General features: G+C 40.9%; 1 protein-coding gene across 3 annotated transcripts in view; it reads left to right on the top strand.

The window, feature by feature from the left end:
* Positions 1-18,018, top strand: part of ZNF613 (zinc finger protein 613) — a 59,884-nt gene extending 41,866 nt beyond the window's left edge. Inside the window, exons 1-6 of one of the 3 annotated variants that reach the window (XM_082676249.1) lie at positions 3,709-3,775; positions 4,241-4,354; positions 5,878-6,078; positions 8,700-8,826; positions 9,106-9,198; positions 16,078-18,018. In XM_082676249.1, the coding sequence (XP_082532375.1) occupies positions 6,058-6,078; positions 8,700-8,826; positions 9,106-9,198; positions 16,078-17,807 (1,971 nt within the window). In that variant the 5' untranslated portion in view covers positions 3,709-3,775; positions 4,241-4,354; positions 5,878-6,057 and the 3' untranslated portion in view covers positions 17,808-18,018. Of the gene's footprint in view, positions 1-1,338; positions 1,399-3,708; positions 3,776-4,240; positions 4,355-5,877; positions 6,079-8,699; positions 8,827-9,105; positions 9,199-16,077 lie in introns of those variants that run through there. The other 2 variants (XM_082676251.1, XM_082676250.1) reach the window with 2 other exon arrangements.
* The last annotated feature ends 545 nt before the right edge of the window (positions 18,019-18,563 follow it).

The following is an 18,563-nucleotide window of genomic DNA, read 5'->3' as shown; positions in this document are numbered from 1 at the left end:
ACCCCCTCCCCTAAGTACATCACAACACTCACTAAGCAAAGGACATCAAACACGTTGAACTGCCAACCAAGTATGTCTCAATCACTGACCTCCCTTCATGGACACTCCCATTAGTGAACCTTCCCAAAGACGTCCCAATCACTGACTTATGTACCAAGGATTCCCCAGTCACTGACCCTCCTGGGATGCTCCAATCGCTGACATCCCTCTAAGGCTGTCCTAAGAACTGATCTTCCCCCAGAAGACCTTTTCAGGATCTGACACACCCTCAAAGACACCCCAATCCTGACTTCCTTCAAGGGATACCCGATCACTGACCAGTCATTCACCCCCAATCAACCTTTCCCCGAAAGATGCGCCAATCACAGACTTGTCCCCTAAATGCATCCTAATCACTAGCCCACACCCTAAATCATGCCAAACACTGATTTGCCTCCAAGACCGCCCAGTCACTGACCTCTCCTATACATGCTAACCCCAAGCCATCCCAATCTTTCTGCATGCTACTCCAATACCCTGAGCATCCCCAGGGCTGCCCCATTTCCTACCATCCTACTCCCTCAATAACGGAATGCATCCCCTGCCCTACAAGGTCTTGCTCCTCCCACAGACTCCCCGTATCCCTCCCCTACCTCCGCAAAGCTCAACCTGATTCTGCTCCCAGAACGCGAAACTGAGACCCCTTAAGAGATCCTTCGCGCGCCAGCTGGGTGGGTACAAATAGGGTCAGTCCATTACTTTCTTCAGATTCACAAACCCGGCTGTTCCACCTCGCAGGTCAAGTTTATCCTCTGTAGCACCCGGATCTGCAGGCTGCCAACCACCACTCCGGGGCGTCCTTCCACCGGCCAAGAGGCCGTTTAACTTTCGCCTCTTTTAGACAAAGACACTATGACAGAGTATGGCGGCGCCCTGTTAGCTGATTTATGTGGGACCCGCCATCTTGGAAAACCAGCCGTACAACCACTTTTCCTGCCCCACAAAGCTTGCCTGCGTTATGTCAATCGCTAGAGTCGCAAAGGGTAATACGCATGCTCTAGCTCATCTCCACCGGATTCAGGTCTCTTCCCGGTAAGGTGCCCCAAGCCCAAAGATGTCTGCCTCCGCTTTGCAACTGGTACCCTACGAAGCTACATAACATCAGAGCGGGCGCAGCCATGCTGAAAAAGGTGCTCAAATCCGTAAGGGAAAAGGCGTCTTCCTTTAGGGAGTTGGGAGCAGGTTGAGCGACTTGCAGGAATGCTTCTGAAGAAAGGTTTAGGGTCTGGAGAAGCCAAGGTGGTAGAGGAAGGTAGCATGCCTCACTGTGGGCACAGAGTAAACAAATTTAGTTGAAGGAAAAGATCTTCTTCAGCCAAAATTGGTGGTGGAAGTTTGGTGACACCTCCAGAGTGAAAGGTGAGAGGGCTGTAGAGAGGGTGGAGCTAATAGTGAGGGAGGGGTTATGTTTCTGACTGAGGTGGAAGGTGGTGAAATTTCTGGTGGAAGACCAGAAATTGTTGGTAGAAATTTCTGTGCAGGCTTTCTGTCAATTCAAATGTTTTCATATAATTTTTCTCATGAAGAAATTAATAGAATTGGAATTGTTGAGTCAAAGAGAAGGACAATTTTTAATTGGATAGATTTTTCCAGATTGTTGTCCAAACATGTTTTGTTAGTGAATACACTTTACTGGCTGCTATCCAGCTTCTTCCAAGAACTCCAACTGAAAAGTAATAGCTAGTTTTTATTAAGTGTATACACATTTTTTTTGAATAGGGGACATATTCATGCATAATAATTGCATTATCTTGCTTAACATTCTGAAAGCCATTGATGGTGGACATAAATATTACCTTCATTTTATATATGGGGAAAAGGGCTAATTCTATCAGAGTGCCTATTTTCTAACCACCTCATCAACGTTTTAATTTTGCCCAACCTAAGGGCGACTAAAAATATTATTTTATTTTATTAATTGTTTATTTACTGGTATTATTTTTTTCTGTTTTAGGTTGGTTATCTTTTTCTTAATCATATTGCAGATATTTATAACTATCAATTCAACTTCCATTCTCCCCATGTCTAAGCAACCACTAATTTACTTTCTGTCTCTATAGATTTACCTATTCTGGACATAAGTTCAGTCATATAATATTTAGTCTCTGTAACTGGCTTCTTTCACTTAGCATAATGCTTTCAAGGTTCATCCATGTTGTAGCATGTTTCTGTACTTCATTCCTTTTTATATCTGAATAATATTCTGTTGTATGGATGCAGCACATTTTATTTTTCCCTTCATCGGTTGATGGATATTTGAGTTGTTTCCACTTTTGGCTATTATAAATAATGCTGCTGTAAACATTTGTGTACAAGTTTCTGTGTGGACATGTGCTTTTATTTCTCTTGGATATAAACCTGGAGTGAAATTGCTGGATCATATGGTAAATATGTTTACTGTTTGGGGAACTGTAAGACTGTTTTCCAAAGTACCTGCACAAAAGGAATACCAACTAAAGGAAAACTGTTTCTTCTACCCTAGGGTACTTCTCACAACAAAAGTTTGGTGGAGTTCATCCTACCAACTCCATTTTAAATGAGGTTTCTGTTTATTAATTTTCACGTGATGATAATGGAGTTTTCATTTGGGGGTACCGTCCGTGGTGTCCTGCAGGATGCTTCAAACACCTCTCCCTACAAACAGAAACAACCCTTTTCACACAAGCATTTCCTTTTTCCCATTCTTCCAATAGAGTTATATCTTAGTTATGGTTGGTTCAGACTTAGTGTTTACATTATGATGACTATGTAAATACTACATAGAGTTCAGCCACTAGTATACTATGATTACTTTTCCTTTCTTGTACAACTTTTTTTTCTCCCTGGAGTTGTCTTATTTACTCCTTACAGAATTTCTGGCCTTTTGGTTCTCAGAAAGCTCCGCACTTGTTATTGGCTCCACTGCTGGCAGAAGGGAAGCGGGGTGTCACGTGTGAAAAACTCACCCCACCCCTGGATTCCCTCTTCCCATTGGCTCATGACTACTCTCCTCCCCTTCACTGGGCGGTAACCATGTTCCACCCCCAAATGTATACTAGGTTTCTGCCAGTTGCTGTTTTTTTTTTTTTACTTTCTTTGACGGCGTTATGCTGTCCCCGTTACCGCGAGTGCTTCTCCAGACTCTTTTCTGTCCTCAAAGCCATCCTATCATCGTCCACACTGAGCCAGAAGCGTCCTCGGGGTGTTTGCCTTTCGTCTTATATGTTTTCTCCTTTTCCTTTGGCTGTTTGTTGGTTTTTGTACGGACACCTAACTTCTAAGATGGCTGTGCCCACTGTGTCGTTTCCCAATCTTCGTGCAAAGTGGATTACTTTCCCCCCCCCCCGCTAAGGCGGACGTATCCTACCCTGTTTCCCTTGTGTGAGCTCGAGTTTCTGAAAATCTGTGCAGTTTGCGGCGCAGGGTTTAAGTGGGAGTACTTTGGATGGCTTTTATCCGTTCCGTGCCTTCCATGGCTACTTGGACCAAAACTGCCACTTCGCTTTCTGTACGGCCAGTCCTGAAAGGTGGCGGCCCCGGGATCCGTGGCGAGATGGGCGCAGACATTATCTCCGTGCCTGCTCCGTACAAACGCTGTATGGCCCTCGTCGGCCGCCGTAGTCCGGCGCGGAGGCTGGGCGAAGGTGCAACAGTAAAAGAATTCACGGAAGTGCGGATTCTAGGAGGCAGCGGTGGGATCAGGAGAAAAGCGGGACCGTGTGTGGATCTCTGCGTGGAATAGGATGAGGGAAACGAGGTGTCTGTGGGCGTCTGGGTGGGGAGGAGCCGTGGGGTCCGTAGAGGGAGAGGAAGCAAGTGGGAGTCGGTGACTGGGGTATTTATGATTGGGGTGACGGAGTCAGTCCTGAAGGATTCTGGTGTTAGTGATTACAGGCCAGTCGAAATCTAGGATTGAAGTGTCCGTAATCAGAGTTTTGTGTCTGTCTGCAGTGCTCTGTGATTGAGGACTGCGGTAGGGAATGATTTTTGTCAATGAAAGCGGTGTCTGGTTTGGAGTCGGGATTTAGTAGCGGGCTCAATGACAGGAGTGGGGGTCTCATGATCAGTGAACCTGGGCATCTAGTCCAGATTTTGAGATTATTCCGAGTATATGTGACCAGTGGTTGCCGTGGGTGGTCCAGGTGTGTCAGTCGTTGAGAAGTTTGTGAGAGCCGAAGCTGGTGGGTGGGTGGGTGTTTTCAAACGTGACATTCTCCTTCAGTTCCTCAAGTCCAAGGGCCTCGTTTGCCAATCACCTTTGGCTTTCCACATCTTCTCTCGACCCCGTAGAAATGAAAGCGTTGTTGGAGATCGAGGATTAAGCACACGTAAAGTGGTAAGGTTTCTACTAAAGATGAGGAGTTTGCCCTTCCTGCAAGTTTACTGCGTGTGTGCATACACACACTTGTAAATATTTCCTTTCAGAGTTGTTCTAGCACAAGTAAAATAACATCTCTATTACCCCAATTCTGTTCTCCAACGATAACGTTTGTTAAATTTTCCATATAGTTCCTTTTAGTCTTCGTTTTTCTATGCTTGACTTTCACAATTCCAATAAACTGCCGAAATTTTAGTATAATTTGCCTCATCATTTAATTTCCTATCATAAACATTACTAATAAATATATCATAAATTTTTTTTCTGTAAGAGTTGTTTTTTAAGAATTTCTACAGATACCAAGAGAAAAACCTGTTCCATTAATGACTGGAATCACTCAATATGTGCATTAATTTAGATAGAATTTAAATTTTTAAATATTCATTTATCACTTCTGAGAACAGGTTATGATTCTGCATTTACATAAGGGTGTGGTTCCCTGTCCCTCATCTCCACCATGATTTTTAATTTTTTTGCCATTGTGAATGGTGTCTTTCTACTTTCGATCTTTTTATTCACTTTTAATTTACTATTACACAGAAGAGTAATTACATTGAAAAGATTTGTTTCTGCTCACCCTACTGATCTCATTATTACAAGCTTTCCCACCTCCCATGATTTTATTATGAAAAATTTCAAACATATAGCAAGGTTTAAAGAACTATACATTTGAGTTCCTGCCTGCTTGCCACGTGGATTTTATCATCATGATTTTATTGAGTTTCCTTTATCATGTATGTATCCGTATATCACTCCTCTAATCATCATCAATCCACCTTTTTACATTTTTGAGGGTATGTTTTATTGTAAGTTGCAGATATTTATACATTTCCTGTAAATATTTTAGTAAGCATATAATTAGAGTTCTACTCATAGCTTTTTTCTAATAACAGCTTTTTTTATTCATACACCGTACAATTCATCCACTTAAACATACAATTCAGTGGTTTTTTATTGTAATCACATTCCTTGAACTCGTTTTATATAATGCATGTTTTTATACTTTTACTAAATGTGTATATATCGACAAATAGTAATCTTTGTTGTATATGCTTTAATTTTTTCTCTTGGTTTTCCTTTGTTTGTTTCTTTCACATAATGACGATTAGTGAAGATGGTTCAATGACTTTAAACAGGTCCATGAGCACACATGGTTTCCAAGGAATAGCTGTCCAGGTCCTCACCTTTTATATGTTCTCTTTCCAAAAACTGGTCTGTGATAATTCCCCTGCTGCGGGAGCATCGTGTTGTGCTGGTTCTCCTTTCCCATCTCCCCTTTCACAGTCACCCCACTTCCCCTTCACAGAAGGAAGAAATAGTACCCACACATTCACAATCTTCTATTTTATTGCTCCAGGGTGTAATAGCCTCTGGGACCCCAAATAAAGGAACAGATGGCTTTGAAATCAGGTGGGTGACAGTGGCAGTGACAACATCTGGGCCCAGAGGAAATTTACACTCAAAGTGAATTTATTTTTCAGCTCACAGGTCGTGGTTCCTGGAGCAAGATACATCACGTGATGTGAGAAGGTTTCACGACCTAGATATCATCATTTGTGGGGACATCACTGCCTGGAGACTAAGATTTCTAACCAGAAATTTAGGGCAGTTCAAGAAGAGGCTCAGGAGACATCCTAGCTTTGGCTCTTTCCCAATAACAGATGAAAATGATCAAGGACCAGGTGATTTTTGGTTTGTCTTATTCTTTCCTTCATTCTGTGATTGATTTCTGGGGGGATTTTAAAATGCAATTGAATTCAATAGAAATAACAAACTGGAAAACTAGAATTTTTGCAGAAATAAATTTAGATTTAAATTCAACATCAAGGCAAAGTAGCATCAGAAATATATTGTTTGTGGGACCTACACTAAATGACTAATGTTGGAATATCTTCTGTGATTGGAGTATCCAGTGGGTTACATGCACTGTCGACTCATGTCTAATAGCTCTGACGGTCATCACAGCCAGAGACTCCTGATGATGATGGGATAGGCATTGACTCTGAGGAGAAAGCTGACCAGTTCCTCAGAGGATGTCATTGTATATTTCATGGCACTCAGGTCTTGGGACTTTTCACATGGTTCGTCCTAGAGGTGATATGGCAGACAGTGTCCTTAACTACAACCTTCTCATAAATGAAAATCTGGTTCTCCAGAGACCCCTTTGGAAATAAACCAAGGAAACTCAGCGGGCACAGTGCTTCATGGGACCATAGCAAGGTGACCCATGGACCCAGCCTTGTAGTGGTCAGTGTTAGCTTGGGAGTAAAACCTAGATGACATAAGAAAATGGAAGGGTTGCATGACTTTCCAAGGTCCCGTATGAACAGGTGATCGAACAGGTGTTTGAGTACAGATTTGGCAGGAGGGTGTTGAAAGTATCTGTGTCTGGTAAAGTTGTTGCGATCTCAGGGTTTGCTTTAGAACTTCCTGCTGTTAAACATAGAAAACAAACTTATGGTTACCAAAGAGGAAAGGGGCAAGGGGAGATAAACTAGGAATTTGGGATTAACAGATACACACTACTATATATAAAATACATGAACAATAAGGACCCACTCTGTAGCACAGGGAACTATATTCAATATCTTATAATAACATAATGGAAAAGAATCTGCAAAAGAATAGACATATTCAATATGTATATGTATAACTGAATCACTTTGCTGTACATCTGAGACATTGTAAATCAATGATACTTAAATTAAAAAAAAAAAAAAAAGAATTTCCAGCTATTGAAGGTAGTCCACTTCCCCTCCCTGTGTTCAAAGCCAAGTCCTACTGCCTCATCTTTCATTACCTTTAAAAAATTTCGTAATACAAATATGCGTGAATACATTTGTAAAACTCCAGTGATGACAAAGTACATCTAGTGAAAAAGTAAGAGTCCTCTTCATACGTTTCTTTCCTAATCCCCTGGTGTCCCTTAAAAAATGTGCAGGAGTGTGTACTTCCAGTCACTGAGCTGTGTGTACATCTGTGTCTGTATGGATGTTTGCGGGTGGATCTAACTCAGCTCTTAGGTCTTTGGGTAGTGCCTTTCCATTACTGTATTTACTTTTTCATAAACTGAGCTGGGGAATGTGAGACCTCACTTTATCCTCTATATTTATTATTCTCTCTTTTATATTTTCCATCATTTTGTCCTTGTGCTGCATTTTGAGTAATTTCTTCATATCTACCTTCCTGTTTATTATCTCTTCAATGTATCTGATATGTTGTGAACCTGACTAGAAATGTAAATATAAATAATGTACCTATGTATATATGTACTTGTGTGTTTGTTGAAGGATGCTATTTATTTTCTTACTTTGAATAATGTTCTTTACTAGTCTCTCATTCTTTTAATATGTTTTAGAAAGGTGTTTTTATTCTTCCTAACATATAAAACATACTTAATATGTTGTATCTTATTTTTTTTTCCTTTTCTGCCGTATGCGGGGCCTCTCACTGTTGTGGCCTCTCTCATTGCGGAGCACAGGCTCCGGACGCGCAGGCTCAGCGGCTATGGCTCACAGGCCCAGCCGCTCCGCGGCATGTGGGATCTTCCCGGACCGGGGCACGAACCTGTGTCCCCTGCATCGGCAGGCGGACTCTCAACCACTGCGCCACCAGGGAAGCCCCCCGTTGTATCTTTTAATTATAGCGTCTGGAGTTTCTTCATGGTTGATTCTGCTAATGGTCATGAAGATTCCTGGTGAATGTAGGAATATGTTTTGTTTGTCCTGATGTCATTAGAATATACTTAATACCTGGCAAATACGTACTCGCTACAAAAAAAAAATATATATATATATATATATATATATATATACACGCAGCAAATGTTTTAAATATATATTGTATACACAGCAAATGTTTTAAATATATATCATATATGTTTCTAGTTTAGCAAGAGGATTAATGACTATCACAGAAACTTCTGATTTGCTGAATGATGGTTGACTGTATAATTACAGAATATTTTGCAATACATAAGTTAGAACATGGATAGATTTTGCTTCTATGACAATGTAGTTTTAAAAAATCAGGGGCATTCCCTGGTGGTCCAGTGGTTAGGACTTGGCACTTTCACTGCCAGGCACCTGGGTTCAACCCCTGATCAGGGAACTAAGATCCCCCAAGCCTGGCAGCACAGCCAAATTTTTTAAAAAATTAAAAAATTAAAATAAATAAAAATCAAAGCACCTCCGTATATAGATGTAGCCTAAATGGTGAAAAAGAGCAGAACAACTTCCTTCACTTGCCTTCCATTTCAGTAACGAGAGAAACACTCATATTAAACAGGACCGTATTGTTACAGGGATCGCTGACACTGGAGGATGTGGCCGTGGACTTCACGTGGGAGGAGTGGCAGCTCCTGGCCCCTGCTCAGAAGGACCTGTACCGGGATGTGATGCTGGAGAACTATAGCAACCTGCTGTCCGTTGGTGAGAACAGCTCCCCTTGGTCCCTCAGTGTCCCCAGTCAGTGGCCGCTCTTTCTTCAGCTTCTGAAAGTTTTGCAGTGTCCATGGTGCCCTGAAGTGGTAGATGAGTCTCAGTTCCTTCTCTGGTCCCAGACTAGAGTATAACGTGCCCTCTCCTGAGAGATGAGCCTTTCCTTTGCTGAGCCGCAAATTGCGTAGTTCGTAAAATGTAACATTCTTCCATGTTGGCAGACCACAGCCCAATTCAAGAGTCTGTCTCTCTGTCGTTTCCCACGAACAGGGTATCAAGCCAGCAAGACGGATGCTCTCTCCAGATTGGAACGAGGAGAACCGTGGCCAGTAGAAGATGAAATCCACAGTCGAATCTGTCCAGGTGAGTAAGAGAACCAGCATTGAGCGGCCAAGGGAGTCATATTCTAATCATTCAGAGATGTCACAGCTGTGTATGTCTGAGGACATGGAAGCATAGCCTCCACCAAAGAGCTCTTTTTCTTTTAGTGGTGTCGAGGAACATATCTCTTCTTGGATATGATCCCTATTTATTTCACCTGGGTCTTGATTTTTTTTTCCTCTAAGTTTCTTCTTAGAATTCTCAAATCTTCCCATCCTTCTTCCCCCAGCACTGTATCACTACGTGTTCCTTCTACTTGTCTTGCTATGACATTCAACCTTCCACACCTCTCTCTAAAGAGAGATTTTGTTGTTGTTGTTGTTGTTGTTGTTTTTGCGGTACGTGGGCCTCTCACTGTTCTGGCCTCTTCCGTTGCGGAGCACAGGCTCCGGACGCGCAGGCTCAGCGGCCATGGCTCACGGGCCCAGCCGCTCCGTGGCATGTGGGATCTTCCCGGACCGGGGCACGAACCCGTGTCCCCTGCATCGGCAGGCGGACTCTCAACCACTGCGCCACCAGGAAAGCCCCAAGAGAGATGTTTTGATTTCAGTGCTGTCTTCTGGCAATTGCAGCTTCCTGCCCCTTTGGATAATAATTGATTTCCATTCCTAACGTTCATGCCATCTTTGATTGGAGGTTAGGATTTCAACGTATAAATTGTGGGGGGAACATAAACGTTCAGTCTCTAGTACCTTCTGTTTCTTTCTTCATATATCCTGGCTGTGCTCGAGAAACCTCAGTCTTCCTCTTGTGTTTCTTCTTTGTTCTCACACCACTGCCACACTCACGGCACTTCTGACACCAGCAATTCTCTGTGACACCAGCTAAGTGTCCTACAGTTTAACTAAATTCTGACACTGTCTGCCTGGAGAAAGCATGAGATCCCACAGGTTAAGGGCTCCATCACACAAGACTTCCCTGACCTCCACTTCAGATGCCAAACACAAGTCCAGGTTGTTACCTGTGCTTCTGACCAACTGGCTGTAGACCGGAGCTTCCCAAGACTCCCTCCTCCTCAGGTTCAATTCATTTGCTAGAGTGGCACACAGAACTCAGAGAAACATTTTACTTACTAGATCACCAGTTTGTTATGAAAGGATTTAAGTCAGGAACAGCCAGGTGGAAGAGATGCACAGGGTACGGGGAAGGAGCGTGGAGCTTCCATGGCCTCTCTGGGTGTGATGCTCTCCCAACACCTCCTTCTGTTCAGCCACCTGTAGGTTCTCTGAACCCCGTAATTTTTAAAGGAGACCTTATCGCCCTGGGCATGACTGATCATTAACTTCATTTCCAGCCCTTCCAGCAGGAAGGGGGGTTACGTGTGGGGGCTACGTTGTGCTCTTGACAGCTAGGAATTTAGCTTAGGCCTCCTCATCTTACATCCTTTAGGAAAGGGAATGTCTCTGGTAAGATGCCTTAAAGCAGCTATATCAGCGATGTGGGTAGGTCCCTTGGGTGAATCGCATTCCATGAAGACAAAATAGCAAGGTCAGAAGCCTGAGGTAGGAGCATGTTTTAGGAATCTGGAGGAAGCCTGTATGAGTACAGTGGAGTGAGCGAGAGGGACAGTGGATGGAGAAAATACGGAGATGACGGCAGTAAGGCAGTAGGTGGAGTTTGGAGTAGACAGGTCATGTAGGACCTTTCAGGGCCACTTCAAGGACTTGATTTTTTTGTTTGTTTTTTAAAGATTTTTTTGATGTGGGTCATTTTTAGAGTCGTTATTGAATTTGTTACAATATCGCTCCTGTTTCATGTTTTGGTTTTTTGGCCGCGAGGCATCTGTGATGTTAGCTCACCGACCAGGGATTGAATCCACACGCCCTGCATTGGAAGGCGAAGTCTTAAAGAACTGGACTGCCAGGGAACTCCATGATTTTTTTTTTAATTAATTAATTTTTTTGGCTGCACCGTGCAGCTTGCAAGATCTCAGTTCCCCAACCAGGGATTGAACCTGGGCCACAGCAGTGAGAGCCCCGAATCCTAACCAGCAGGCCACCAGGGAACTCCCAAGGACTTCATTTTTTAAAAACAATCAGATGAGAAAACAGTAGGGCATAATATAATTTATATTTTAAATGATCACTTTGTGGGACTTCCCTGGTGGTCCAGTGGTTAAGACTCCATACTTCCACTGCAGGGGGTACAGGTTCGATCCTTGGTCGGGGAACTAAGATCCCACGTGCTGCGTGGTGCGGCCAAAAAAAAAAAAAATGATCACTTCGATATGGGAAAAGAATCTGAAAGAGAATAGAGATACATATATATATCTATATAACTGAATCACTTTGCTGTACACCTGAAACTAACACAACATTGTAAATCAACTATACCCACAATATAAAATAAAAAATTTAAAAAATAAAATAAAATGATCACTTTGACTACTTTGTAGAAGGGAAGTTGAAGCCTGAAATCCAGTCAGTGTAGCCCATTGCTGTAGTATGAGACAGAATGCTTGTCTTCAACCTGGGTAGAGGGGGTGAGGGTTAGTGAGCTTGGAAATATATTTATAAAGGAGAGAAGGCGTTTCCTATTGAAGTAGATAATGGGTTGAAAGAAAAATACAACTGAAGGATGATGCTAAGGTTCTTGGCATGAGTCTGGGGAAGAGTGGAGTCGCCATTTCTGAGATGAAGAAGGTGTATGGAGAAGGAGATGTGGGTTGAGAAATCAGGAGTTTTGTTTTGGACATTGTAATTTAGACGTGTTTGTTCACATCACCTTGGATGCAAATGCTCTGTTGCATTTGGATCTACCCAAGGAATTCAGGGAGAGTTTAGGACTAGAGTTAGAAATGTGGACAGATTGAGATCTCCTATGGGATGTGTACAGATTAAGAAGAGACTTGGATTAAAAAAAAAATTGTGGGCACTATACTCAATGTTTTGTAATAACCTATAAGGGAAAATAATCTGAAAAAGAATATGTATATATATAAAAATAAGGAGGATTCATATAGATAAATATATTTATATAAGTAAATTTATGTAAATATAACTAAATATGTAACTAAATATATTTACAGAAATGAACTTATATAAATATATAAATAAATATATTTATAGAAATTATATAAATATGTAAATAAATATATTTATAGAAATAAATTTATATAAATATATTTATAGAAGTAAATTTATATAAATATATAAATAAATATATTTATAGAAATCCTATACTAAGGATTTATATATATATATATATAAAACTGAATCCCTTTGCTGTACTCCTGAAACTAGCACAATGTTGGAAATCAACTATAGTTCAATATAAAAATAATAAAAAATTAAAATTGAAAAATAAAAACAGATAGTAGAATTGAAAAAACTTGCTATATGTATACAAGTATCAAATCATTATGTTGTACACCTGAAACTAATATAATGTCGTATGTCAATTATACCTTGATTTGAAAAAAAAAAAGGAAGAAAGATTCTTTTGAGTAGAGATTACATACGTGCAAGGTAGAATTAAAAAAAAAAAAAAAGAGCCTTGGACCACTAGCAGTCCGGAAGATGAGGATTTGTGAAATGCATGGTTTCCTAATACATGTACTAGGACCTCTTATTTTCAGAGTGTGTATTTTTGGTAGATTTGGGGTGGACGGCCTGGACTAGTCTATACATAATGTTGTAAGCAGGCCCTCTTGAACCTAGTTGGTGAACCACAGCCTTAATGTGTGCCAGAGGAGATTAGTGAGAAATAAATCAGTACATTCTAGGAGTAAGATTTTAGTAACAGAGGATAAATCTGCAGGTAATATGTGGAAGTTCCTCTTCTGAATGCAGTCTCTTTGCTATAGTTCAGGGTTATGTGAACTAAATTGTCTAAATGAACAGTAAAGATGGGGACTACTTTAGAAATGTAGGGGAAACAGAGCTTACAGTGACATAGAATGATAGCGTGATATATAGGAGGCATATCTGGGATTTGAGTAAAGATGAGGAAGGGCAAGTAATGAAGGTGTGAATTTGGAAATGTGCAAGGCCTTGAGGAACTTGGTCAAAAGATTGGCCTGAAGCCACTTGAAGGCCAGTTTTAGAAGGTATTTGTAGAGGAATGAGTAGAGTGTGGACATGGATAAATGGAGTAAAAGTTGGTAATGTAACTTTTATTTCCAGGCTGTTCTGGACTTTGTTAGTATAGTTGACCCTTGAACAGCATGAGTTTGAACTGCATGGGTCCACTTACATGTGGATTTTTTTCAGTGACTACATACTGTAGTATTACACAATCCAAGGTTGGTTGAATCCTCAGATGCACAACCTTGGATACAGGGGGCCGACTATAAAGTTATACCTGGATTTTTGACCACATGGAGGGTCTGTACCCCTATCCCCCGCCTTGTTCAACCGTCACCTGGAATTGAGGTATAGTGGTGGCATTGTGAATTTGATCTGTATTATCCTTGGATACGTAGTCTTTCTTTTGAACTGGGTGGCAGCAGTGTGAGCTATAGTTAAGTACATCCAGTAGTTCTAAGACAAATGGCAGGCAAAACTGTCAAGAGTCTTGGTCCAGGATCAGAAGTGTGATCCTTTAGGACCCCTTAAATGGTAGAAACCAAGATGGGTATGCAGACTTTTGAAAGAAAATGCTATTAATGGCAGGATGTGGGTTTAGGGATCACTACAATGAAATGGGAACAATTTAAATGTTCCATATATACAAGTACAAAGGGTGAATGAAAAAGATGCCAGTTCCCTAGTATGATATTGTAATATAAGATATATATGTACTTGGTCTTTGGCCTGGTTTCTGGCATAGAGCTCCGAAAAGTCTTGTAGTTTCCTGAGTATAGGATCACTTATTTCCTTTATTAGTATTGGTATAGTCAATGTTTGGTGCTCCTCCATGGGCTTTTTAAAACCCAAAGTCTTAATGTTATAATAATTGTAAACTTGGTCACACGCCTTCATCTATTGATACTTTCAGTCTACACATTTTCCATCCTGTCCTCTATCCTTATATATATAATATTTATATACAAATGATTCCCACATTGTTATCTCCTTTCCCACATGGTTAAGACATTTCTCAGGATCTTCATAGCCAATTGAATTCTTCATGTCTGTTTTGGATATCCAAAACCCACCTGGAGGTTGATATGCTTTGAAATGCACACTTGATTTCCCCACATTGTGAACCTCAATAATAGTCCCCATCTCATTAAAAACCACTACTCACATATCCAGTGGCCTAGGTCACATAATTAGGAATAATACTTGATTCCTTGCATTTAAGGATTTATGCATGTATGAATGTGTCCCACAGCATTTGGAAAAAAATATCCCTCTGTCTTCTGTGGTCTAGTACTCATAATAACTTGATTTTATTTTACTATCAGCATAATTTATAAGGTTACAATTACAAAGCAGCCAAATCTCTATTTGCTCATTTTGAATGCTCTAACCTCGTTTATGCCCTGTTTTTACCTTTTATTTTCTTTGTTTACATTATTGTATTTTACCCTTGTCCAAGTGATAACAAACATATATTGGAGTTTCTTTTTTTTTTTTTTAGTTGAAGTATAGTTGATTTATACTGTTGTGTTAATTTCTGCTGTACAGCAAAGTGATTCAGATATATATATATATATATATATATATATATATATATATATATATATATATATATATATATATACACACACACACACGTTCTTTTTCATATTGTTTTCTATTATGGTTTATAACAGCATATTGAATATACTTTCCTGTGCTATACAATAGGACCTTGTTTTTTATCCATCCTATATATAATAGTTTGCATCAGTTAATCCCAAACTCCCAATCCATCCCTCCGCCACTCACCTCCCTTTTGGCAACCACAAGTCTGTTCTCTATGTCTGTGAGTCTGTTTCTGTTTCATAGATAAGTTCATTTGTGTCATATTTTAGATTCCACATGTAAGTTATATCATATGGTATTTATCTTTCTCTTTCTGACTTATTTCACTTAGTATGATAATCTCTGGGTCCATCCATGTTGCTGCAAATAGCATTATTTCATTCTTTTTTATGGCTGAGTAGTATTCCATTGTATACATGTACCACATCTTGTTTATTCATTCATCTGTCAATGGACATTTAGGTTGTTTCCATGTCTTGGCTATTCTGAGCAGTGCTGCTATGAACACAGAGTGCATATATCTTTTTGAATTATAGTTTTGTCTGGATATATGCCTGGGAGTGGGATTGCTGGATCATATGGCAACTCTATTTTAAGGAGCCTCCATACTGTTTTCCAGGGTGGCTGCACCAATTTACATTCCCACCAATGGTGTAGGAGCGTTCCCTTTTCTACTTGGAGTTTCTTTAGATATATTTTTTTAATGCTTTTCTAATTTTTAAATTAATTTATTTTATTTATTTATTTCTGGCTGCACTGGGTCTTTGTTGCTTCACACGGGCTTTCTCTAGTTGTGATGAGCAGGGGATACTCTTCGTTGGGGTGCGCGGGCTTCTCCTTGCAGTGGCTTCTCTTGTTGTGGAGCATGGGCTCTAGAGCGCAGGCTCAGTAGTTGTGGCACATGGGTTCAGTAGTTGTGGCTCACGGGCTCTAGAGCACAGGCTCAGTAGTTGTGGCTTACGGGCTCTAGAGTGCAGGATCAGTAGTTGTGGCACACGGGCTTAGTTGCTCCGCGGTATGTGGGATCTTCCCGGACCAGTGCTCGAACCTGTGTCCCCTGCATTGGCAGGCAGATTCTTAACCACTGCGCCACCGGGGAAGCCTTGGAGTTTCTTTAAACTGAAGTCATAGTGTTGTCCATAAAGGGCCAGCCTACACAAAGGCGTTTGTTAAGTAGTTTCACTCTATACCAAGCTATGGGAAGATTCATTCTTCTCTTCTTTCCTAGAAATGAGGAAAGATGACTGTCTTCTGCAGGAGGACTTGCAAAATCAAAGATGTCCAAAAAGAATGGAACAATGTCACGAACATAATGCACTTGGAAACATTGTTCATCAGAGCAAAAGTAACTTTCCTTTAAGGCAAAATCATGATATGTTGGACTTTCATGGGAAAACACTGAAATCAAATTTAAGTTTAGTCAACCAGAACAGAAGCTATGGAGTAAAGAACCCTCTTGGAGATGGAGAATCCTTCCTCCATGCAAAGCATGAGCAATTTCACAGTGAAATGAAATTTACTGAATGCGGAAGTTCTATGAACACAAATTCACAGTTCATTAAGCAACAAGGAACTCAGAAGATAAATAAACCCCACTTATGCACTGAATGTGGGAAAGCTTTCATCAAGAAGTCCCGCCTCATCGATCATCAGAGAGTGCACACAGGAGAAAAACCTCATGGATGCAGTATATGTGGGAAAGCCTTCTCCAGAAAGTCCAGGCTCACTGAACACCAGAAAACCCATATAGGAGAGAAACGGTATACATGCACTGAATGTGACAAAGCCTTCCCCAAGAAATCACAGCTGCTTATTCATCAGAAAACTCATACAGGAGAAAAACCCTACGTATGCGAGGAATGTGGAAAAGGCTTCATCAAGAAGTCTCGGCTCATTAATCATCAGAGAGTTCATACAGGAGAGAAACCTCATGGGTGCAGTCTATGCGACAAAGCATTCTCCAGGAAGTCCCGGCTCATTGAACATCAGAGAACTCATACGGGAGAAAAACCATATGAATGCACTGAATGTGACAAAGCCTTCCGCTGGAAATCACAGCTTAATGCACACCAGAAAACTCATACAGGAGAGAAATCATATATATGCAGTGATTGTGGAAAAGGCTTCATTCAGAAGGGCAATCTCATTGTACATCAGCGAACTCACACTGGAGAGAAACCCTATATGTGCAATGAATGTGGAAAAGGCTTCATCCAGAAGGGCAATCTCCTCATACATCAACGAACTCACACTGGAGAGAAACCCTATGTATGCACTGAATGTGGGAAAGGCTTCAGCCAGAAAACATGCCTCATCTCACATCAGAGATTTCACACTGGAAAGACTCCCTTTGTATGTACCGAATGTGGAAAATCGTGTTCACACAAGTCTGGCCTCATTAACCATCAGAGAATTCACACAGGAGAGAAACCCTACGCATGCAGTGACTGTGGGAAAGCCTTCAGGGATAAGTCGTGCCTCAATAGACATCGGAGAACTCATACAGGAGAGAGACCCTATGGATGCACTGACTGTGGGAAAGCCTTCTCCCACTTGTCATGCCTCGTGTACCACAAAGGGATGCTGCATGCAAGAGAGAAACGTGGAGATTCAGTCAAGTTGGAAAATTCTTTCTCAGAGAGTCCCAGCTCATCACGTTCGAGTGATATTGTACAGGGGAAAAACCCTGTTAATGTGGTGAGCGTGCACACACCTTCTGTGGCAGCTGAGACTCCATTCCACAGTGATGGGTTCCTAGCAGATAGGAATGTAGTAGCCCTTGTGGGACAGCCAGGTGCCACAGGTGCAGTGTCAGCAGATAATAGCATTTGCACAGAAGAAAAACCTAATGAATGCAGTGAGTGTGGTAGCACCTTCAGTGATCAATTATGTCATATTTTACATCACAGAAAACACACAGAAATAAACTGTGATACAGTGAAGGTGGAAAACCCTTGAATAAAACCTTTTAGATCATCCTGTGGCTGGCGAGTGTATACTGAGACAAACAGTATAAACACAGAGACTGGGAAAGCCTTTTGTGGAAAGATAGACCCTATCAGGGCTTCATAAGTCACATACTGTCAGTGAGGACATAGTTGGTAGAAATGTAATGACCATGGAAAAATCCTTCCCCAGAAATAAGACTTCAGTTGGTATCAGAGAGTTTACACAGGAGAGAAATTGTTGGACCTCTGAAGGCAGTAACTGTGGCAGGGTTGTCAGTGGTACATTCTGCCTCATTGGTTGGCAGGGGAAATCATATAGAAATAAAACTCTGAACACACCAACTATGGAATGTCTTTGGCAAAATATCAGAAAATTCATGAAGCAAATAAGCCCTGTGAAAGTGAATCTTTTAGAGATTTCTGTCACAATCCTAACATAATCATATATAAGATTATATACATAGTGTACATTTTAGGACAGTATACCTTGAATCAAATGCCTAATTGATACGTCAGTAATGCTTTAAATCAAAGGAGGGTGTCTGTGTTGCACATAATTGATTAAAGTTATAATGCAGTTCACCCCCCTCGTTTGGGGGACATGGGTCTTCTTTTCCCACCCAGGATCATTATATGGTTAACTCTTGGATTTCTTCAGTTCTAAATTTATTCAGTTTGTTATTTCAGTCTACCAAAAGTCCTTCAGAAGGAAACTGAATACATTTAATCTGATAATGTAACATAGCATGTTTGGATATGCTTAACT

Source organism: Grampus griseus, assembly GCF_964374135.1.
Source record: "Grampus griseus genome assembly, chromosome: 19".
NCBI lineage: Eukaryota > Metazoa > Chordata > Mammalia > Artiodactyla > Delphinidae > Grampus > Grampus griseus.
The sequence above is the reverse complement of the archived record's forward strand: the minus strand, read 5'-3'. Positions and strand labels throughout refer to the sequence as shown.